At 46.1% G+C, this 24,389-nt stretch overlaps 1 protein-coding gene across 1 annotated transcript; it reads right to left on the reverse strand.

Moving 5' to 3' along the window:
- Positions 1-8,345: 8,345 nt before the first annotated feature.
- On the reverse strand, positions 8,346-23,839 carry LOC130113045 (caspase-3-like). The gene is made up of 7 exons (XM_056280580.1): positions 23,746-23,839; positions 21,092-21,175; positions 20,524-20,684; positions 17,244-17,372; positions 16,177-16,352; positions 14,710-14,824; positions 8,346-9,148 (listed from the first exon to the last, which is right to left on the reverse strand). Exons 2-7 carry the CDS (start codon positions 21,169-21,171, stop codon positions 8,919-8,921), a joined length of 891 nt encoding a protein of 296 aa, XP_056136555.1. The 5' UTR covers positions 21,172-21,175; positions 23,746-23,839; the 3' UTR covers positions 8,346-8,918.
- Positions 23,840-24,389: the final 550 nt, after the last annotated feature.

The raw sequence follows: 24,389 nt of genomic DNA on the forward strand, positions 1-24,389 counted from the left end.
ATGGGAGACACAGTCCGGATGGGGGTCCCATTGGAGCGTCGCCGGTTTAACACACCCGCACCAAGCGTAGAATCCGGCCACATCGACCGGATTAACGAACATCTTGGCGATAAAAGGTAAGCTAACTATAAGTTAGTATCTAATATACCAGTATATCACTACATTACTTGCGTATTTGCAGGTTTACTCTTAGTCCCAGCGAGAGAGAAACAGCCATCGACCGATCTCATTTAGTTGGAGATGGAAAGAGGAATAGCGCTTCCGGTGGGCGTGCCAATACGGGGTCGGTGGGAGGACATATGACCACAGGGGTCATATTGTCCGGGATTGGCACGGGGAATGCACCTCCATCGTTTTTCTTTTTTCCAGCGAGCTATTGTGGATGATGTCACAATGCAATAACCCTCTCAGCCATTTTGGAGTTCGTAAAATGTAACGACAGATTGATATAGGTGAATGTGGTTGACGTTGTAATGGTGAACTTTACAAAATACAAAGCAAAAAACTACGAAAAGGAAAACAAAATTCAGACAAGAGGATACCCCCCCAGTACTTACCCAAACTAAGCCCTAAAGCCCCACATAGTACACAATCGCTTAAGATGCGTTAAACTTATTACTATTGCATCTCGGCACTCCTCAGTAAATACCAGAAATGGAGGCATAAACTTATACCGTCGAGAGAAAGGAAAAACAAAAACAAAACAAAACACCCAGCCTTCACGATTAGTGGCAGCCTCCAAACACAGGAACGAGTGAGAATAAACCTATCTAAGACTGGATCATGTCATTGGGAACAGCCTGGCATGGATAATAGACACAAATAAAAAAAAGAAAGAAAAGAAAGTCTGTCAACGACACCAAAAAAACCTTATTTGCACGCAGGGGCGGATCTACAGGGTGGCAACAGGGGTGGCAGCTGCCACCTCTGGGACACAGTCTTGCCACCCCTGTTGCCACCCCATTTATAAATCAGATAATATGTTTTTAAAGTATATTTTATGTACATGCATGGTGAAGGTCAATGAGACCCGCACCAAACTCATCTCAAACAGAAGTCGCCGATTTAGAATCCCCCCTCCCCCCCACAGGCGCGGATCTACAGGTTGGCAAGGGGTGGCAGCTGCCACCTCTGGGACACAGTCTTGCCACCCCAGGAAAAAATCTCTAGATCCACCACTGTTTGCACGTAATGCAAAACTTATCAATATGATACAACAAACCACACAAAAACAACATTTAGTGGTAGCTTGTGTTTTCAATGCGCATACTGTAACGGACCGTCTGCACTTCTGCGGACAGGTAGTCGGCTATTTCTCCAGCGGGAGCATAGTGTAACGTGCATGGATAAGTAGACACGCTGGCCACTGACTCGCGGGTCTGACCCTTTAGTCGAGCGGTTAGCGATGCCTCCTGCGGTGCGGGCGATACGAGTTCGCTTCCCGGCCGCGGCAGCTCCTGTGGTTGCGTTGTCCCCCGAATTCGCTGCAATATCTTGGCTCCCTGTGCCGCTCGCTCTTCCAGCATCCTGCCGATATTAGCCTTAACAAAGGTAGAGGCGTCCGATGGCATTGTAGCCAATCAGAGTGGGGCTCTCTAACACACCAGGGGAAAGGGGGGGGGGAGAAGAGAGGCGCGGTGTTGCGAGAGCTTTGCGGCTGTGTGGATCGCTGAACAATTTTTTTTCTAATAGAAAAAATACGAAATCTAGAGAGAGACAGACGCGTACTGCACGTGGAGTGAATGTGTTACCGTCTACAAGAATCCTTTGGGACGAATTCGTGTTTCCTGGGGTGCGTCGGAGAAGGTGCCCTGCTTGGAGGCTGCGAGTGGCCGCTGGCTAGCATGAATTCCCCCGACTAGCAGTGGGGTGTTTGAAATGGTCATGGACTGAGGGCGTGGAAGTCAGTGCTTCGTCGGTGCCGTGAGTTTCAGAGGAACATTTGCCATTGTTGTAGTGTGCATGAGGCACGGAGAGGATTCTAGACAGACGTTAGTAGACATTAGTGTTTAGTGACTAGACTCTCTCCGGCACTAGCTTAGTACCGTACTGGATAAGCCTATAGTGCTGTAGACAACCGGTTATTTTCTTGCCCGGTGCGGGATTCGATACGGGGTGTACTGCACCACAAGGCGACATCACTAACCGCTCGGCTAAAGGGTCAGACCCGTTAGCCAGCGTGTCTTGTTAGTAGTTTACAGTCGTCACCCTGCCCGGAAGCGCGCCCTCGCGCTTTGTTATTCCCGCGCTCCGAAGAGACTTCTGAGGATCTGCACACTTCCGGATCCCACCGCTGCCACCAATGTAACCGGTTATTTTCTTGCCCGGTGCGGGATTCGATACGGGGTGTATTGCACCACAAGGCGACATCACTAACCGCTCGGCTAAAGGGTCAGACCCGTTAGCTAGGGGCTAACGTGTCTTATTAGTAGTTTACAGTAATAACGTTAGTCTGTCAGTGAAGCTAGCTAGCTAGCTCACTGGTCGTAGTGGCTCGTTAGTTCTCAATACTGGGACTGCGCGCCTTCGGATGAACTGTTGGATGTTGAGAAGAGGACTCGGACAGTCGTGTTTTTTTTGGTTTTGTGGCGGGAGATGGCTGCCTGAGTGAAAGTTATTTCAAGAGCAGTGTGAACATTGAACGCATTGCATTGCTGTTGGCGCCATCGAACTTCTACAGTGAGTCACGTAGACTACACGCACGTCACGTGGTTTGCCCTGCTGTACAGGCGCCTCTCCAGCAGCTCATCTCGTGTGCCCAGGATTCATCAGACTGGTATTTGTGTCAATTTCGTTATTACTCATTACTAGACTGTGTTAAAAAAATGAACTGAACTGTTTATGGTTGAACATTCATGGTTTTGATACTCAACATTTAGAGTGAGTTTCTCATTTGAGGTTGTGCTGATATTGTGAAAAACCAAGAGGTACTGTATATACAAAGAAAGTCAAACTCTGTTTGTTTGTTGTTGTTTTTTTTTTTGCATTTTTTTTTTGTTGCTGCTGTTATCATCCTGTATTACATTCAATTAATACTAAACTGTTGTTGCCTATTGATTCTTCTTTACTGTGTTTGAAGTTTAGGGCTTATTACAATACTTACCTGAGGGTTTATAAGTATTTTGGAGTTGTGCACTTACCTTGGAGTAGGGGCGTCTCAACTGTGCAGTTGGTTCTGGGGAGGGAGGGTTATGCTGAGTTGGACCCATAGCACAGCAGACACTCTACACGTCAGGGGTCGCCGTGTCAAATACCTTAGCATGAAGACCACCTCACGATATCTTATAGGGTGTAACGTACTAACCCCTCTGTTCAGCAGGATAGGCATCCACATACTTACCCACATAGATACTGAGACTAATTGCATTAGGAATGGGGACTCAGATCCCTTCATTAACCTAATCTTTCAAGATAAATAAGTACTATTACTACCCCTACAAGGCCTGGCTTATTATGCCCGCTACATTTGGACCCTTCACATGTGAACCGGAGCATTGCAGGATATGCGAGGGAGTATTTCAGGCTGGCTTCGCGAAGCATTTTCTTTACCGGATTGAACGCAGCTCTCTTCCGCACTAGGTCAGTGCTAAAGTCCGGGTAGAAGCTAATCTTTGTCCCACAATATGTCAGCTGCCCCGATCTCTCCCAGGATAGACGCAGAATCTGTTCTTTAGCTCGACAGTGATTCAGGCACGCAATCATGGCTCGAGGGGGCCGGTTTGGCTGCAGTCGTCTGAGGGCGCGATGAACACGCTCAACTTCTGGTGAGGGCAGATGTCCGTGCTGAATACCTCGACCAAGAAGGATTCCATAAGGGAGGAGGGATGGCTGCCTTCAATTTTTTTCTGGGAGACCAGCAACTTTAATATTCTGCCTCCGTGATCTGTTTTCCTGATCGTCCAGACGAGTGTAAAGCTTCTGGTTTTCAGCCTTCAGGTCCGCATAGGAGCACTCCAGTGTGGCAACTCTGCTACCCACGTTGTTCAAACCGTGTTCTACCTCTTGGATTTTCACTACATGAGAGGAGACGGTGGCTTGCAATGTTGTGACTGTGCTTCGGAGGTCAATAAGGATTTCGTCCCTCATAGTGTTGAGCATTCCCTTCAAATCACCATGGGTAAGTTGCTGAAGTTTAGCCGCTGTGGCTTCAGGGCCAGCATGAGCTTTGGTAGCTTTCAGGCTAGCATTGGCTTCTGTAGCTTTGGCCGTATGGTATGGTTATCGTTAGCTGAGGCCGAGTGTTTGCTCGGGTTTGTTGCTCTTGTACTGGGCTTACAACTCATCATGAGTTCGTAAGTGTTAGCCAAATTTTACACCAAACTCTTATAAACTGAACGTGAGTGTTCGGTTAAAATAATTTGACGATATAAGTTATTAATTAGCAATATGTGAGGCGTGCTCTTGTTTTCGTCTTTACTCTGCAATGACAACGGAACTCCGAAGTGCAGTTTTCTTAAGTAGAGGCTTGACCACAGCTGTCTTAAAACTGCTGGGAACAGTGCCAGTAATAAGTGATAAATTACTAATGTCTAGTATCGTCGGTCCCAGGAAAGTCCGGAGGTCTTTAAAAAGTTTTGCTGGTAAAGGGTCAAGTAGGCAAGTAGTTGGTTTAGATGCTTACACAGGCTTCAACGTAGTATCAAAAGAAATAGTCTCGAAAGCTGTAATTACAGGGACTATCAGTGACTCATATGAATTTGGTAACGCAGGGTCTGCAGAAGTAGCTGGAGTTGAAGAACTACTTTTGTTTAGGATCTCATCAACCTTCATCGTCATCAGGTCGAGTATCCTCGGATGATACAACTTCAACCTTATTGCAGAAAAAGTCTAGAAACTCATGGACTGTGAACTGTGAGTAGCTAATAAGATGGTTGCTTGTTTTGGGGGGGTGTGATTTTCTGCCTTTATTTGATAGTGATAGTAGAGAGAGACAGGAAAGGCAGGGGGGAGAGAGGGGATGACATGCAGCAAAAGGCCCAGGCTGGATTTGAACCCAGGCTACTGCGGTAAGGACTCAACCTTATGTGGTACGCACTCTACCAGGTGAGCCACCGGGGCGCTCCAGACAGCTGCTTTTAATGACTTTAGCTACAGTTTTAGAGAAATCTTGGATTAAGTTAATATTGATTAACAGATTCGACTATGGCCGGACTCGATGAAGCAGCAATAATTGGCAACGCTGTCTTCGGGAGGGGGGCGGAGTCGGCTTGTGTTCGTCACATGAATGCGTCTCTGTGTGTGTCGGAAAAAGCAGTGGTTCGGCCTGGAGTCGCCTTGTCACGGAAGGGGCGAGGCATCTCCTTTGAGACTGCCGGCCGGAGAGATGCAGTTGGCGAGCACATGCAGTACAAGGGTGGGCGTTTGAACTAAAATAGGGAGCGATTGGCCACTAAATTGGGGGAAAAGGGGAAAAATCAGAAATAAATTTATAAAAAAAACTTTTTTTAATATTGATTGAGAGAGATACGCTGCTTTTGCAGCACACTTGTATTTCAATAAACACTCATTACCAAGATAGGTAAAAATCTTCCAATTTTGATTTTCGCCATTTACGTTCCAGTCTCCTGCAGGCTTGCTTATGAGCATGTGTCTTGTCGTTAAAACCAGGGTATTGGCCTCTTTAGTTGCCTAGCTTTGGTAGTGAGAGGTGCAACTGAATAGAAGAGATTAGGGAGGGCCACATTTAAGTCACCAGTGAGATTTTCAAAAGTCAGTCTCCACAGTAAAAGGAGCCAAGATGTCAGCCAGCTGCTGGCCAAATGTAGCTACAGTGGATGGACTAATGTGGTGAGTAAAACCTGTTAAAGGTTTTTTTTTGTTTGTTTTTTTAAGGTAGTTGTTTCTTATCCAATGTGAGCGTCTAAGGACAGGATGTTGTGTTGCTGTAAAGCCCCTTGAGGCAAGTTTGTGATATTGGGCTATATAAATAAAATTGCCTTGACTTGACTTGACTTGATTTGAGTGGCAATTAACATCTGTGCCAACATTAATAGGACAGGCCAATGCTTCAGATTTAATGAGAAAATGATCTGACAAAGCAAATGTGGTTTGGAGGAGGGGAAACTTTTCAATGTTTACAAGACCTCAAAAGTCCCTGTCTCTTGATCTTGCTTTCAACTCGATGTCATTTTGCAAATCAAATATCGCCATGTGAACCCCAATTGGTAAAGCAAATACTTGCTGGAATTTCGAGGACACCTCGTCAATCTCAATGGGGAGGGAAGGGTTTGAGATAAATGCAACAATCTCCCCTTTGTTGTTTAACTCCCTGAAAATGCCCGTTGAATTCTGATGCCAGTTTCTCCTGGTGGGTTCCCATGTTTTGTGACATTTTCTCTAGGTTTTGGAAACGCACCAGCCTTCCATTCCTCGGCTCATGACAATTGTCGTTATGATTGGTAATCCGATTCGCGCAAAAGGACTTCAGCACTGCTTGTTTAAATATTTATCAGATGAGCTTGATGCCGCATATGTTGACTTGATTCTCCACGCTGGCGTAAGGTGGTTGAGTCGCAGCAAAGTACTGCAGCGATTTGTTGACTTGCTGCCCCTAGATCAAATCATTTCTGGATCACAAAATGAGGAGCATGAGGAACTGTCTGATGAAGCATGGCTGCTAGACTTGGATAACAGCAAAACTGAACGAACGAGCTCAACTATGAGCTTCGGGGAAAAGACAAAGACATGGCACACATGATCAGCGCTATCAACACCTTTAAGGCCAAGGTGGGTGTGTGGGCCTCTCAGCCGAGGAATGGAAGGCTGGTGCACTTCCCAAACCTAGAGAAAATGTCACAAAACATCAGAAACAAAGATGCTTTTCTCCCGCAAGAATTCTGCACCCACCTGGTGAAACTTGCATCCAAATTCAACAGGCGTTTTTTGTAGTTAAGCGACACAGGGAAGGTTGTTGCATTTATCTCAAACCCTTTCCTCCCCATTGAGATTGAGCAAGTATTTGCTTTACCAATCGGAGCTGACATGGAGATAATTGATTTGCAAAATTACATCGAATTGAAAGCAAGACCAAGAGACAGTGACCTATGGGGTCTTGTAAACACTGAAATGTTTCCCCTCCTATCATCTTGCCCACTTAAGGTGAAGGCCTACTTTGGATCAACATATCTCTGTGAGATGGCCTTTTCACAGACGAAAATAATCAAGTCAAAGAACAGGTCTTGTCTAACTAATAGACATCTCCCAGAGTGTCAGACTTGCTGCATCAAACTATGAGCCAGACTACAGAGCACTTGCTGACAGTGTGCAATCACAGCCATCATATTGAATGTGTGTGTGTGTGGGTGGGTGGGGGAGGGATCATCCACAGCCATCAGAGAGTATTGCCAGTTTGAAATATGATCTGTTGTAGGCTGTTGTTTACAGTGAAACAGCACTGCACATGATTGTCTTACGCCTGTAATTGACTGATTGTTGAGGTTATTATGAATGGTGAATGAGTGATAGGCCTGTGGAAATATTGAAAAATTTTAATGACTGTTGTCATAATATTTTGAATGATAGTTGCACTTACTTCTGATTATACTGTTTGTAGGATTAAGTGAATACTCTGCCTGTTGTCATAATTAATTTATAATTGGCTTGTGATCTTGGTGGGAGACAAATATTTGATAGGGGCTTTGAGACAAAAATAATTGGCTTATGACTGACAGGTAACCAAGTGTCAAAGTGGAACGACATTGTGGGCTTGTTTTTTCCCGTCATTTTCTTGCAAGTGGTAGATCTTGGTTTACATTTTGGAGTTGGGACGTTAGCTAAGGCTTGAAAAGGTTGGTGACCACTGGTCTGGATGGAGTGCTCCCTCTAGCGGTTAAACATTATACAGCACCCAGTTATGCCGTCTAACCACTTGCACATGCTGGAACCTATCCTAGCAGTCATTGGGCGGCAGGCGGGGAGACACCCTTGACAGGCTGTCAAGCCATCAGACAGGGCCGACACACACACACACACACACACACACCTTCCCACCTAGGGACAATTTAGTACGGCCGATTCACCTGACCTACATGTCTTTGGACTGTGGGAGGAAACCGGAGCCCCCGGAGGAAACCCACACAGACACGGGGAGAACATGCAAACTCCACACAGAGGACGACCCCCAAGGTTGGACTACCCCAGGGCTCGAACCCAGGACCTTCTTGCTGTGAGGCGACCGCGCTAACCACTGTGCCACCGTGCTGCCCCCACTTGAGCAGTGATACCAAAATTTTAGAAAGGGATATCCACAATCATATCAAAGGAAGAAAATATAACAAGGGGGTTTATGAAGTGGTAATCGTTTATCTCACGACATTTAATCTGTTCCTCAAGAACAGAAAATGAAAATGATAAATAATTCGATATGCGTTTTAAATGGTGAACTTTTATTGCTTTGAAATGGTGGTAAAAGATGCATAAAAAAGGCTCCATGTACATAATTTGATTAGAGGACTTGACCAATGACTCAAGACCTTGAAGTATTACAAAGGGGAGTTTTGAAACAATCGCCATTAAAAAAAAAATACACATTCCCAAAAGAGACTGATTAAAAATGGAGTGTTTAAATCCAATACCCCCTAAAAACCTAAGGGCAGAGCAATTAAAAAAAAAAAGCCTATTTAGAAATTTTCCAAGTACAATTTGAAGCATTACAATGCTATTCCCAAACTACAAACTGGCAAAAATAACAAAGTGATTGAGGCCAAATTTCCTGAGCACAAAGCCTAAAATCCCATCACCATCTCAGTTGGTTATGAGTCTATGAGAGTAGAACAGAAGGAGGAAGTGGGACTAAAAACACCAACATTAGTATAATCACAGAGACAGCACATGAGATCTGTTCTTTGACAGGGATACCTGAAACTGAAATAGGTCTGAAATACATGATGCCAGCATACAGTTCCTGACCAACGGCCGTTCTAGTGTGGAAAGTAGAGGTGTTTGGTCAACATGGAAACGATACATGGGATCTGCTTTTTGGCACTGAATCCCGGAAGGTTGGAGGCAGACTCAAAGTCTAGAGCCACCTTGTGGTTGACTCGGGTCATGATCAGCATCAACTCCAGCTCAGTCCCGTACAGCTGGAACATCTCGCACAATGCCTGCATGAACCAGGAACCGCTGGTCGTATTTCTCCATGAGTAGTATCCTGGGGGGCAAATCAGTGTGAGAACCCCTAGATAAGGTGCGCTTGAAAGCAGGTTCATTGGCCAAGTTACATTTTGAGTATCTTTGATTTGGGTACTTCCGTTAATACCGAGAACTTAAGAATTTTATTTAAAGATACTGAAGTTATGTTATACAATGGACGACTCCATTTGAAAAGTGGTGTAGCTGGTACACTGATAAAATGACACCCTCCCTGCTCTTTTTGTAACGATTAATATTTCAATTCTGTTGGACAAGAACTCAGCTGTGAAACATCACAGCATCATGTCCAGGGACTCCAGTACAGACTCACAGACCACGCACATGAGTATCAATGAGATATTAGGCCTATTTCTCTTGTTTTACACGTTGTTCTGTTATTAGCCAATGTCAAATTACAGATAGAGGCATGTAACATGGATCAGGTGAAACTACACTGCTCAAAAAAATAAAGGGAACACATAAGCAATGCAATGTAGCTCCAAGTCAATCACACTTTTGAGATATTAACCTGTCCAGTTAGGAAGCAACAGTGATTTGTGAATCAATTTCACCTGTTGGTAAATAGTCTAATTTCCACCAGGTGGAAATTAGACAATTTGCAAGACAACCCCTATAAAAGGAATGGATTTGCAGGCCATTTGCCTGTCCTCATCTTTTCTGGCCGATCTTTGGTTAGTTTTTCATTTTGCTAGTGCCCTCACCACCAAAGGTGGCATGAGGCGGTATCTGCAACCTACAGAAGTTGCCCAGGTAGTGCAGCTCATCCAGGATGGCACATCAATGCGTGCTGTGGCAAGAAGATTTGATGTGTCTCCCAGCACAGTGTCCAGAGCATGGAGGAGGTACCAGGAGACAGGCCAGTACACCAGGAGACGTGGAGGGGGCCGCAGGAGGACAACAACCCCGCAGCAGGACCGCTATCTGGTCCTTTGTGCAAGGAGGAACAGGAGGAGCACTGCCGGAGCCCTACAAAACGACCTTCAACAGGCCACTAATGTGCAGGTTTCTGCTCAAACAGTGAGAAACAGAATGCATGAGGATGGTATGAGGGCCCGACGTCCACAATTGGGGCCTGTGCTCACAACCCAACACTGTGCAGCCCGATTGACCTTCGCCAGAGAACATCCTGGTTGGCAGATTCGCCATTGGCGCCCTGTGCTCTTCACAGATGAGAGCAGGTTCACACTGAACACATGTGACAGACGTGAGAGAGTCTGGAGACGCTGTGGAGAAAGTTCTGCTGCCTGCAACATCCTCCAGCATGACCGGTTTGGCGGTGGGTCAGTGATGGTCTGGGGAGGCATATCCTTGGAGGGCCGCACAGACCTCTACGTGCTAGCCAGAGGTACCATGACTGCCATTAGGTACTGGGATGAAATCCTCAGACCCATTGTCAGACCATATGCTGGTGCAGTGGGCCCTGGGTTCCTGCTCATGCATGACAATGCTTGTCCTCATGTGGCCAGAGTGTGTCAGCAGTTCCTGTATGTCAAGGGCATTGGTGCTATGGACTGGCCTGCACGTTCCCCAGACCTGAATCCAATCGAGCACCTCTGGGACGTCATGTCTCGTACCATCCGCCAACGCGATGTCGCACCACAGACTGTCCAGGAGTTGACCGATGCCCTGATCCAGATCTGGGAGGAGATCCCTCAGGAGACCATCCGTCGTCTCATCAGGAGCATGCCCAGATGTTGTAGGGAGTGCATACAGGCACGTGGAGGCCACACACACTACTGAGCCTCATTTTGAATCCTCTTGAAGAATTTCCACAGAAGTTGGATCAGCCTATGTTCTCATTTTCCACTTTGATTTTGAGTATGATTCTGAATCCAGACCTTAATGGGCTAATGATTTTGATTTCCATTGATCATTCTTAGGTTATTTTGCTCTAAACACACTCCTCTGTCTAATAAACAAAGATTTTCAGCTGAAATATTTCATTCATCGAGGTCTACATTGTGTTTTTAGGTGTTCCCTTTATTTTTTTGAGCAGTATAGTTCAGTCCAAACAGACATCTTAAAGCATTTTTGTTGTTCTGGCAGTTAGATGTTGGGACACTGGAGGGGTTTTGGTATTTGTTAGTGATTAAAGGGGTTCTTTCTTCTTCTAGTTTTTCCCCTTATCCCACCCGATTAACCCAATGGCATATGGCCGGAACTCTTGTCGAATAACTCCCCTGGCTCACGTTTCCACAGAAAGGAGATAATCGTAACACCAGCTTCCTTCAAATTCGTGTCGGCTGTTCTCACTATTTTACACGCTGAAGCCTCGCATGGATTGCATTACCTTCAGGCCCCAAAGGAGACGTAGGGAGAATGCTTTCGGTTGCTTGGCTGCAGGCGCCCGGATGGGCCAGAGGGGTCGCTGGAGAATGACGAGTCCCCGAACACTACACCGATCTACACCCACTACCCCTCGGGTAAGGGGGGCCTAATGAATGCCTTACCCCGTGGACGCTCTGGCCGTGACCGGTTACGGCGAGTCTGGGATACGAACATCCCAGCCACGTGACGAGCGGATTGCAAGAACGGCGGTTATTCTGCTCGGCCATCAGAGCGGCCTAATGATTAAAGGTTAAGCGGCCCAGCTAGTACCTGTGTCCCATTAGTACCACTTATATATATATTTGTGTGTGTGTGTGTGTGTGTGTGTGTGTGTGTATAGTAAAGGGTGTCTCCCCGCCTGCCGCCCAATGACTGCTGAGATAGGCTCCAGCATCCCCATCACCCTCACAGCAGGATAAGCGGCTTGGACAATGGATGGATGGGGTGGATTTTTAGTCATCGACTAGTACATCCAATAATCGTCCCTCTCCTCATTCTTCAAAGGACATCTACATGAAAGGTGCCGTTATAAGAGTTGCGTAGCTCCTTTAAGGAATAAAGCAGTGCATAATGTATGTGCCTGTGAGAGCAACTGGCAGAAAAGTGATGGTGAATGCGAGCGAGGCCGAGGAAAAGGTTAGCAGTTGTCAGTAAATGTACAGTATAGCCTACAGTACAGTGTGTCAGTTCATAAATGCTGCAGCTTCTCAAAACCAATAAAAGTCTTGTCTGTGGTTTCCCCACCTGCTGGAAAAGTGAAGGGGATTAGGGGTTAGCAGAGTTTTCCCTACTATTATACGGCTTAGGTGCAGCACTCAAGCCGTTTTGAACACCACCTAAGCTGAAAGAATGTAAAATCAATGTGGAGAACATCAAAACTAACTAAATTACTTTTCTCAGATCTAATGGTTGTAGTTGGTCCCAAGCGGACTTCTTTAGCAAGTTTTGTCTTTAAGCTTTTGGGGTGTTGTTTATTTATTATCTGCTCTAGCTTTTACAAAATTTTGTGCATAGATATGATAATAATAATGGTCCAAAATGATGTCACTGCTCCGCCCCCGGTCACTGCTCCACCCCCTCTGCCGATCTGGGGAGGGCTGCAGACTACCACATGCCTCCTCCGATACATATGGAGTCGCCAGCCGCTTCTTTTCACCTGATAGTGAGGAGTTTCACCAGAGGGACGTAGCGCATGGGAGAATCACGCAATTCCCCCCCAGTTTCCCCTCCCCTCCGAACAGCCGCCCCGACTGACCAGAGGAGGCGCTAGTGTATCGACCAGGACACATACCCACATCTGGCTTCCCACCCGCAGACACGGCCAATTGTGTCTGTAGGGACGCCCTACCAAACTGGAGGGTAACTGCTGGTAGGCAACAGAATAGACCGCTACGCTATCCAGGTGCACCAAAATGCTGAAATTTGAAGCTATTCTGACACGCGTGAATATGGGCTGCTGTCTCGTGCTCATGGACATACGGCGCGCACAACAGCACCTCTGCTGAAAAATATTTCTAGGGAAAACGCTGAACTGCATTGACTGTAAGACATATACTACGGTAATACTGAATATACGTCAACAATCCTAGTAATAGGCCTAGTATTACTCGGCTTAAGGTGCAGCTGATGTTGGCCCTAGGTTTGGAAATAGGGCTGTTGGGCCAGTATATGTAACAAACACCAGGGCCGTTTTTTTGGTCCTAGTCCGTCACTGCCTGTGTCCCACTAACATGTTTTTATACGTGTATATGTATAATAGATAGAGGGACAGATACAGTGATGAGGACATTGGACTGTTCATGGAAGCCTGGAAAATAAAGACTGTTGCTCAAAATCCATGAAAGCGCTAACTTAATGCTAGACTGGAATTACCAGGAAATTTAAATGCTGGATGTGAACTACACATCTGCCACAAATCAGTGATTGAATTCTCCGTTAATATGGCTGATACTCCTGAATAGTGACACTAAATCGTGTGCCATGGAGAGACATGTGTATGCATGTTTTCATTCCAACCCCAATTCTAAAAGTGATTTTACTGATTAACACACCTTCAACCAGACAGGAGAGACTAATCATTGAAATTAGGAAGTGTAGTGCTGGGGAGGACTGAAAACCTGCACGCCCATCAGCCTCTGCTATTTGGTCTACAGAAATGCTATAAAGACCCACCTAATAGTTGATTTTCAAGAAGAACAGAGAGAAAAGCAAACCCACTGTGACAAGTGCCAGAGGAAAGGCTACCAGGCTACCTGTCTCCAAAACACAAGACATATGAGGATTCTATTCATCTCATCATCAGCCACTTCCCCGGGGTCGGGTCATGGTGGCAGCAAGCTAAGTAGGGCACTCCAGATGTCCCTCTCCCCAGCAACACCCTCCAGCTCCTCCTGGGGAATCTCAAGGCGTTCCCAGGCGAGATTGGGCATGTAGTCCCTCCAGCGAGTTCTGGGTCTACCCCGGGGTGTCCCCCCAGTTGGACGTTCCTGGAAAACCTCCAAAGGGAGGTGCCCAGGAGGCATCCTAATCAGATGCCTGAACCACTTCAACTGGCTCCTTTCGATGCGAAAAGACGCTTTTCAAGACGTTGAAAGGAGGATTCCTATTATCCAGTATAATTTGGCCATTGACATTTAAGAAGTCTTGTGATGTGAACCAAATATCAGTTGTTGTTCTGAGAAGTAATCCCATCTAAACAGGGTTTAACACTCTGTGTCCTACTACAATTTAACTTGGATAGTGTGGTTTTAAAGGGGACAGAGGGACGGATCAGGCTGGACGGTTTGGAGACAAAGCAAGAGAGGCGAGATTGAGATGGTTTGGACATGTGTGGAGGAGAGATGCTGGGTATATTGGGAGAAGGATGGAGCTGCCAGGGAAGAGGAAAAGAGGAGCTGCTAGGGAAGAGGAAAAGAGGAAGGCCAAAGAGGAGGTTTATGGATGTGGCGAGGGAAGACATGCAGGTGGCTGGTGTGACAGAGAAAGACACAGAGGACAGGAAGATATGGAAACAGATGATCCACTGTGGCGACCCCTAACGGGAGCAGCTGAAAGTAGTAGTAGTAGTAGTAGTAGTAGTAGTTGAGTGTGGTTTTAAAAACAAACCATCAAGTTTAACTTTTAAATCTGTAAAAAGGGGACAATGTCATGGGAAGAGAAAAAGAAATGTCAGGCTGATGTGACCAACACCAGGATTACAAATCCTTTCCACAGCTGCTGCTGGTTCATTACCTGGAGCCGTGGAATAGGCATATAAGAAGTCCGCCTCCACGGGTATCCTCTCCGGTGCATTGTCGGGTACACTATCTGTCTCAATGCCACCATCCAACTGTGAGCCACGACATGCCTAGAAGGGACAAGGTAGGGTGGCTTCACCTATTAATGACTGCATTTATGGTGTCATCATCAAGCTATTCAATTATATCATCATGATTCCAAGCTGAACTGGGGACATTTTTTTCTATTTAACTCCCGCCACAGATTACAGACTATGTATATATATATATGTATGTGTGTGTGTGTGTGTGTGTGTGTGTGTGTGTGTGTGTATGTATATATATGTATATATATACATATATATGTATATATGTGTGTGTGTGTGTGTGTGTGTGTATATATTATATATATATATATACTCATTTTTAATTTTTCCCAAAATTATCCCCCTTCGGGGTCATGAGATGGAGAAAGTTGATACTTTCAAATACCTTGTTTTGTTTTTTGTCCCCCCCCCCTTTTTCTCCCCAATTGCATCCGGCCAGCCAATTACCCCACTCTTCCGAGCTGTCCCAGTCGCTGCTCCACCCCCTCTGCCGATCCAGGGAGGGCCGCAGACTACCACACGCCTCCTCCGATACATGTGGAGTCACCAGCCGGTTCTTTTCATCTGACAGTGAGGAGTTTCACCAGGGGCTACGTAGCGCGTGGGAGGATCACGCTATTCCCCCCAGTTTGCCCTCCCCCCTGAACAGGCGCCCTGATCGACCAGAGGAGGCGCTAGTGCAGGACACATACCCACATCCAGCTTCCCATCCACAGACATGGCCAATTGTGTCTGTAGGAACACCCGCCTAAGCCGGAGGTAACGCGGGGATTTGAACCAGCGATCCCCATGTTGGTAGGCAACGGAATAGTCCGCTACGCTACCCAGACGGCCGATTCCTTGGTATTTTAATTGATGAGTCCTTGTCCTTTAAGGAACATATTAAGCAACTAAACAAGAAACGGAAACTTGGTTTTCATTTTAGGATGAATTGTTGTTTTTCCTTGTGGCTATAAAGCTCGTTTCTGCAGCCTTTATGACTGTCTTAGACTACGGCGACCTTTTGTTTTCATTTTCTGTGTGACTTTATACTTCCACTGCCTATGTATGTCCGAATGTGTAAATATACAAACACGTTTATGCAGAATAGCTCAGCAACGAAGGCACTATACAGTAGAGGCCTCCATGAAAGCGTGCTCTAATGAAGGCCTCTATAGTGCCAAAACACGTGAGCACGGTGAACCAAACAAAAACAACAAATCGGTTCTTCCGAAGTAAATTATGTCTTTTTTATTAAAGAACACTGGTGTACCACCACTGAACAACTGTTTTCGCACGAGCACATTTTAGTGGCAGAATACCCAGTATGAAGTCTCAGAGGAGATGCACAGTCATCTTCCTGCCATCACATGTGTATTTCTGTATGTTTTACCCACCTGTATAAAGAAGAGTTTAGGCTTCCCCACCAGACTCAGACAGCGGTCTCCTCTGAAGAATCCTGTCAGTTTCTTTAGCTCTACGCAGCCATCGGTCCCATATAGCAGACCCTCATCCCCATGACTCAGCAGCACACACACGAACGATGCACAGCCGCTGTGGTCATCCTGAGAGACTGAAGACAGGCAGGAAGGCAGGCAGAGAGAGGCCTTATGTGCATTAGTGATCCATCCTTTCAGCAATGGCTAAGATTGTCATCAATTTCCCTTGAACAGCAGCTGTAAATGCTGCCATTTTTAGTCTGGTTAGAACTGAAAGCCCTACATCTTTAAATTATCACGGCTTTTATTTTTCTGAAACCAATTTTCCCCCCTTTTTCTCCCCAATTGTATCTGCCCAATTACCCCACTTTTCCGAGCATTCCCGGTCGCTGCCCCACCCCCTCTGCCTATCTGGGCAGGACTGCAGACTACCCCATGCCTCCTCCGATACATGTGGAGTCGCCAGCCGCTTCTTTTCACCTGACAGGAGTTTTGCCAGGGGGACGTAGCGCATGGGAGGATCACGCTATTCCCCTCCAGTTCCCCCTCCCCCCCAAAACAGGTGCCCCGACCGACCAGAGGAGACACTGGTGCAGCGACCAGGACCACATCCGGCTTCCCACCCGCAGACACAGCCAATTGTGTCTGTAGGGATGCCCGACCAAGCCAGAGGCAACACGGGGATTCGAACCGGCGATCCCCGTGTTGGTAGGCGACGGAACAGACTGCCACGCCACCCAGATGCCCTAATTATCACAGCTTTTGGCAGGGCTTTATCAGTCAGTTTTATCAGTCATCTAGCAAAAACAATAGCCACATCAAGTTTTTCTCCCATGCATTGTTTTTATTCAACTGGTTTTGCTTAACAAAGCTGCACCTTATTGTAGTCCTAGGTACCATATACCTGTTGCAAGGCTGCCAAAGAAGTCAAACAGAGAGCACTGCGCATTGGGGTCAAGAGATTTGAGAGCACGGGAGATGACAGAACACTTAACTGACTTTATAATGATGCCAATTTCTATTACCGCTGTACAGTAGATTTTCCATTTGTGCCACAGTCTGGTCGTTTGCCACCCTGACCTTGTAGCCCAGCCTGGAGAAGGTCTTCATAGCAGCAGCAGCATCTACATCTGTCCCATTACGGGAGTTCATCCCTAAAGAAAGACACAAATGGACAGAAAGAACCATCCCAATTCTTTAGATGAAATGAAACTTCATTCTCATCCATCCATCCATCCGTTATCCAAGCTGCTTATCGCAACCGGGGTTGCAGGATGCTGGAGCCTATCCCAGCAGTCATTAGGCAGCAGGCGGGGAGACACCCTGGGCAGGCCATCACAGGGCTCACACACACCCACACACACACCTAGGGACAATTTAGTATGGCCGATCCTCCTGGTCTACATGTCTTTGGACTGTGGGAGGAAACCGGAGCCCCCGGAGGAAACTCACGCAGACACGGGGAGAATATACAAACTCCACACACAGGACGACCCGGGATGACCCTCAAGGTTGAACTACCCTGGGGCTCGAACCCAGGACCTTTCTTGCTGTGAGGTGACCATGCTAACCACTGTGCCACCATGCCGCCTGCAAACTTCAAATCATCTGAGGAGGACATAGACGGTGCAGAATCAAGCTTCTTCAAGCTATATGCCTTTATTTTTTTGTACTTGGCCTACTTCTTTGATGTACAGTGTAGGAACCAGCTTGAGTTACATAGGACAGGTATGCCGTGGTGGAGGTCACTGTGCATCAACTGGGAGGGACCATGCTGAGGTATATATGAGGTTCTTGGCCCTTCATTGTGCTTTGGCTTTTCTGAGGAGTCTTTTTTTTTTTTTTTGCACTGAGTTGTTTGTGAGGAGCTGTAAGTCATTGAGAGCGCCAGGCTACAGGGTGGAGCTGGTGAGCATAACATGGGGGTCGTGGCAGTGGCAGCATGGCGAAGTAGTCGCTCAGCTGAAGATCAGAAGTGGCCAGCAAGGGCTGTGGACATGTGGGAGTTGTTAGTACGGGCCTGGGTGTTTTCAACAGCTGCCGTCACTAAAGTCACCAAGTCATTCGTTAAACTGAAACACCGGGATGGCGGGAGTCCTTCCTTCTCTAAACACCTTAAATTCTATTTATTTAATGTGGCATAACGTAGAAAATGATTGTTTATTCAACATGGCATGTGGGTGGCATGGTGGCACAGCGGTTAGCGTGGTCGCCTCACAGCAAGAAGGTCCTGGGTTCGAGCCTCGGGGTAGCCCAACCTTGGGGGGTCGTCCCGGGTCGTCCTCTGTGTGGAGTTTGCATGTTCTCCCCATGTCTACATGGGTTTGCTCTGGTTTCCACAGTCTAAAGACATGTAGGTCAGGTGAATCGGCCGTACTAAATTGTCCCTATGTGTGTGTGTCGGCCCTATGATGGCCTGGCGGCCTGTCCAGGGTGTTGCCCTTCCTGCTGCCCCATGACTGCTGGGATAGGCTCCAGCATCCCCACGATGCTGAGTGGGATAAGTGGTTTGGATAATGGATGGATAAACATGGCATAATGTAGAAAATGATTCCAACAAATGTATGTTGGAACCACAGCGCCCCCAGCTGAATATCTGCTGTAGATGCATTGCCACTGCACAGTGCTAAACCACAGATGAACGATTAGTCTATCACTATGCACAGGGTCGACTAGTGGTTTTGATAGTCGACTATTCTGTGAAACCCCTAGTGCAGGGATGGGCAACATGGTCCAGAAAGGTCCGGTGTGGGTGCAGGTCTTTGTTCCAACCAAGCAGTTACACACCTGATTCTATAGATCAACCAATAGTCTTGTTCCAGCCAAGCAGTTACACACCTGATTCTATTAGTCAACCAATAGTCTCTGCTAAAGACCTTAATTTGTAGACTCAGGCAGGGACGTGCCTGAGTCTACATCATGAAAAGAAAAAACAAATGACGATAAAATAAAATAAATATTAATATTTGTCTACTGATCTGTGCTATAAATGTAATTTATGTGCAATTCCAATAATTTAAATCATTTTTATTATCAAAATGGCTGAATTTGCATATTTCCTGTTCAATTAAAGGGGAGACACGCGAGTTGAGGCAGTGAGGAGTGGAGCCTCACCTCGGATTGCGCAATCCCTCACAAACTGGGTTGAGCGCGTGCCTTTCGCTTTCTCACTGTTTGTCACCAATGTACTGTTTGTAGACACTTTTATTATATGTCCCCACTGTCCTTAAAATAGTTAATGTATTTCATGTATGTGTATAACATATTTAGTCTTGCTGATCTTACATAAAACCGCACTGAAAAAGCATGATGAGGCAGCCAGTACCTCTGCCTAACTGAAGGGGGCGTATGCGTGAGCCCACGGGTTTACAGGACGGAAAGACTTCTAAAAGTAAAAGAAGATACGGAGGATAGGAGAATGGACTTCATTTTCAAGTAAAGGTAAGCCAATGCATACACTGCAGTACATCCTTTTATTTGTATTGAATGAGTATGTAATTAATTAAATAGTAATAGTAGTAATAAATTGTATTTATAAGCGCCTGTCTGGACACTCAAGGACACTGTACAAAGATAAACAGATACAAAAAGCAACAACAGATAAAAACTACACAATATAAAACATAGTAACCGTAATTGTGGAATTACGATGGCAATTTAGGAAAACACGCACGGCTCAGAGCAAACGCGCTCTTTCTCTGAGCCGCTCCTTGTCCAAATATGTACCTTAATTATGTGTGTGTAAAGAATGCTGATGAGCTATGAAACACAAGCAGTAGTCAATGTGCAAGCAGTGGCGCCCCGAGAAATGTTTCATAGGGGTGGCCAAATGGGGCCACTGAAAATCTTGGGGTGGTACACCAAAACCAAAAGCCATGACTGAATTTCGGGAATTCTATGCTGCTGTTGTAGTATACTGTATAGCCTAGTGGAAAACTGTCAAAATGAGAGTTAAGAAAAATATACATTATTGATTTAAATGAACAGCACCTAATGTAAGATATCAGATAGAAGCATATTATGCATAATCAGAAGCATATTCTGCATATGCCGTGGCCACGCCTTGGGGGCGCCACTGTGTGCAAGCTGCCAAATGAATGGTGAATTGAAGCTACTATATTGGGTTCATACATTTGCAAATCTGCCTCTGAAAAAGTCAGTGCCTCACCAGCCACGAACCCCACCGCACGTCACTGGACTCAGGTGTGTAACTCCTTGGTTGGAACAAAGACCTGCACCCACACCGGACCTTCCTGGACCATGTTGCCCATCCCTGCTAGTGTATTGACATCAAACTATGCTTACCTGTGCTCCTGTGGAAGTTTTTGTTGTTGATAATCAGACAGGCTCCTCGACTGGGGTAGTCCATCCTGTAGCGGTAGGGGTCGCCTTGTGCCGCTTCATGTCTGCGCCGAGAGTCCACTTCCTCATTTTTCCTGTCCTTGCATTGGGAAGCTTCAGGCTTCCTTTCCAGACAAGAAGACAAGACGAAAAGACACACACATACGAACCCCAAAAGTTGCTGTTAATGCTCCAGACAAGCAGCATTGTTGAAAGCAGAAACTGAAGAGGTGTTTTGTTTACTTTCTTCTTGAACTTATTTTTTATTCAACACATTTATTCAACGCAACACAAAGAACTTACAACTTGAAGGAGATGCATATACAATTACACTTGTTTTAACAATAATTTACATAGTACATACACAAGTACAGCACATACTTACAAAAAAAAGTGCAATAGGACTAGCCTAGGAAGCGGACAACGATAGCCCGCTGGGGGGGGGGCAGTGCTCACTTCCGGTTTAGCGCGCGGTGTGCTCTTTACTATGAATGCATTTATAATAAGATAGTGGTCAGCAGATTGGCGTTACCTCTTTGAGAATAATCGAAAAGCATCCACTTCTGAGTCCATGGCCATCTGGCCCCCAGGGTCACCACCGCAGTCTGACATGATCCTACAGACACAAACACATAGTAATAAACTTTCTATATTTGGAGGAGACAGAGGATATCCCCAGCTTCCCAACTTCCCTTTCGGCAGTTTGTTAGGAGAATCCAAGAAACATGAAATAATGCCCAGTCTGTCACATTTTGGACCCGTCGAAAGGTGTGCAATGCTGCTTGGGAGACACATTTTAGGGGTATGGCAACATCATCTCCTTTTAGTCCACCAGCTTCAACTAAAATTTGGTTCAAATCACAGTTGTGGAGTATCGTTGTTTTATTACTGTGTGGATGGACGTTACACGTTCCTTGTAAACTGATCACTTAAAATGGGTTAAATATCCGTTATAACGCACCCCTGTTCATGAACACAGTACATCCAGGATGACCCTTTCCAACTGAAACTATATTACACCAATTCCTGCCTCCCTTCATTTTCTTCCTATCTGTGTTAGATCAGACTTCAAGGGGCTTCTGCTGACTTATAAAATCCTAAATGGGCTTGCCCCATCTTACCTGTCTGATCTCCTTAAACCAGTGCTTCTCAACCCAGTCCTCAAGGAACCCCTATCCTGTAGATTTTCATTGTAACCCTGCATAGGTAGCCCTGCTTTTACTTACTCGACCAATCATCTCGCAGCACTTAGTTATGCAAGGTGTGCAACATCTGACAAAATTCATTGCTGATTGGTTGAATAACTACAAACAGGTACCTATTCAGGATTGCAAAGAAAATATGCAGGATAGGGGTTCCTTGAGGACTGGGTTGAGACACACTGCCTTAAACCATATAGTCCATCTCGAGCTCATCACTCTCAAAATACAGGGCTCCTGTGTGTACCCAAAGTTAAAAAGAAGTCAGCTGGTGGCAGGGCCTGTTCCTATCGGGCCCCGTTCTTGTGCAATAACCTGCCTGCTGCCATCAGACAACCAGAGTCTGTTGAGTCCTTTAAATCCAAACTTAAAACTCGTCTTCTTGCCTTAACCTACAATTAGTTGCCTTTAAGTTGAGTGCTTCACAACCTGTACTTCATGGCGGGCCGGTTTCTGTCTCAATGAATTTACCAACCACTGTTGTGCCGACGAGATTATAGAGTATAGATTATGGACTATTGCAAACTGTCTTTTCTCTCTCTGAACGATGTCTCCTCCTTTCTCTTCTGTGTGTGAATGGTGTGATGTGAGTCTCCCTTGTGTGCACGTGCAGTCTGTCCTCCTCCCAGGTCTCCATGCTGATGGTGGTCGCCACCTGGACACTGCTTGGCAGCCCCCTCATCACATGACCTTTTTATATATCTTATAAATCCATATAATTTTGTCATCCTGTTTTAATGTCGTATCCCTCTCTCTCCAAGATGTGACCAATTTTATTTATTTTACATGGCGATGCTGGTCGCGTGGCTCGGGTCCTCGGCTGTTCCGGCGGAGTCTGGATCCTCCTCGTCATATTCTTCATATACTTTATAATTCTGTTATCCTCTTGAAATGTTGCATTCTGTAAATTGAGTACTTTTAATTAATCCGTTTTTAATGGCACTTTTACTAAGTCGGTTTCAAACGTATCTGTACTTTTATTTATCTTATTTTATGCTTTTATAATACCTCCCCCCCCACCCCTTTTTTTGCCTGTAAAGCATTTTGAATGACCTCTGCGATGCTAAGGCACTATACCAGGGGTCCCCAATTACTTTTCATAGCGGGCCACTTTTAAAACCACGGGCCACTCAACCTCCAGCAGCATGTTGTTCGTTAGTTTGTTTTGGTGTCGATACGTTGCAGGCATTATAATTTAAACAGAGATTTTTCATCTATTTTTCGATATATTACTAGTCTTACTTTTACTAAGAAATGTAAAAAAAATGTTTTTGGTAGGGAAATAAAAAAAATTCTGGCATTTCTCCAAAAATTCTCGCGGACCATAAATCAACCCGTCACGGGCCGGACGTGGCCCGCGGGCCGCCTATTGGGGACCCCTGCACTATACAAATAAACTTGCCTTGCCTTACACACAACACCCGTTGCACGTTGCCCGTCTTGGGAGAGAGAGACCCCTCCTCCGCTGCTCTCCCTGAGGGTTTGCTTTCTTTTAGGGGGTTCCTTATCCGACGCGAGGGTCCAAGCACAGGATGTTGCGTTGCTGTAAAGCCCCCCCCCCCGGGCACATTCCTAATGTGTGATTTGGGCCACACAAATGAAACTGACCTGACTTGAAACCAGCGCCACTTGAGAGAAACGCAAAGTGAACGTTGAAATAAAGCGAAACCGCAAGCGCTTCGAACCGGGTTCGAACCCTACTTCCTTATGCGGGGCTACCTTGCGCCAAAGCCACGCGACTGACGCGACAGGCTGCAGCGAGCTAAGAGACAGCGCGCGAGACCTAAACTCGCCTGTTTCCATATCCAGAACACGTGCGTATAGCTGGATACATATATAGTGGATTACCCTTCTGGGGTACACAAAAGTCGTCTGCATCCGAATAACAACGACGAGAGAGGCATCTTGTTTCCAGGTCGAACTGCTCGGGTTAGGTTTACCCCCCCCCCCCCACAGGGCTCCAGGCCAAGGCGTTGAGTTGACTTACTCTTTCCCCGAGTCGGAAGGTGGCGGCCGCTCGTTCGTCCTCACCGGAGTGACCCGCGGTACGATTGCGAGAGGCTTAAGGTGCGGGCGGCCAACTTCCGGCCAATCAGCTTCCAGCACCGTTTGTCTAAAGGAGCTCCGCCCAACGCGGCCGCAGAGAGAAAATGATTGGTTCGGCCACCTGTCTCTCGCGTGACGTTCCAATCAGGTAGCCTGTCTTTATCTGGAGGAGAGGGGGGGATAATAAAATTGTTGAGGATTATTTTGTGGCTCAAACAAATTATCCAGTTAAACGTGGAAGCCAAGGATGTGGTGTTATATTTCAGCAGACTGTCATCTTATCACTTCCGCTGGGGGGGGGGGGGGACACCATATCCGTAAAGCAACTTTTGAGCCTTTCTGAATTTCATGCCTACATCTGTTTGATTCATTTTATTGTAGTTTTGTTTTTTTGTTAGGTTACATTCACCCTGCGTCTCGATAACGTATCGATTGTAATGTACTGAGGATGGAGTCATGCTCTATTACATTATCCTTTCTTTATAGTGATGCCTAGAATATGTTCTGCTTTTGTCTCAGTGTTTGTTGAAGGCTTGTTGTTGTAATATTTCTTCAATAAAGAGACGGTGGTGGTGGGGGGGGCGT

This window comes from Lampris incognitus, chromosome 1, assembly GCF_029633865.1.
Source record: "Lampris incognitus isolate fLamInc1 chromosome 1, fLamInc1.hap2, whole genome shotgun sequence".
Lineage (NCBI taxonomy): Eukaryota > Metazoa > Chordata > Actinopteri > Lampriformes > Lampridae > Lampris > Lampris incognitus.

Coding starts and splice junctions, on each gene's coding strand:
- LOC130113045 (XM_056280580.1), bottom strand. CDS start 21,171: ATGTCAGACTGCGGTGGTGACCCTGGGGGCCAGATGGCCATGGACTCA. Junction 17,373..20,523: donor AAACTTCCACAGGAGCACAG/GTAAGCATAGTT, acceptor GTCTTTCTTTAG/GGATGAACTCCCGTAATGGG. Junction 16,353..17,243: donor GGAAAATCTACTGTACAGCG/GTAATAGAAATT, acceptor GCCTGTCTTCAG/TCTCTCAGGATGACCACAGC.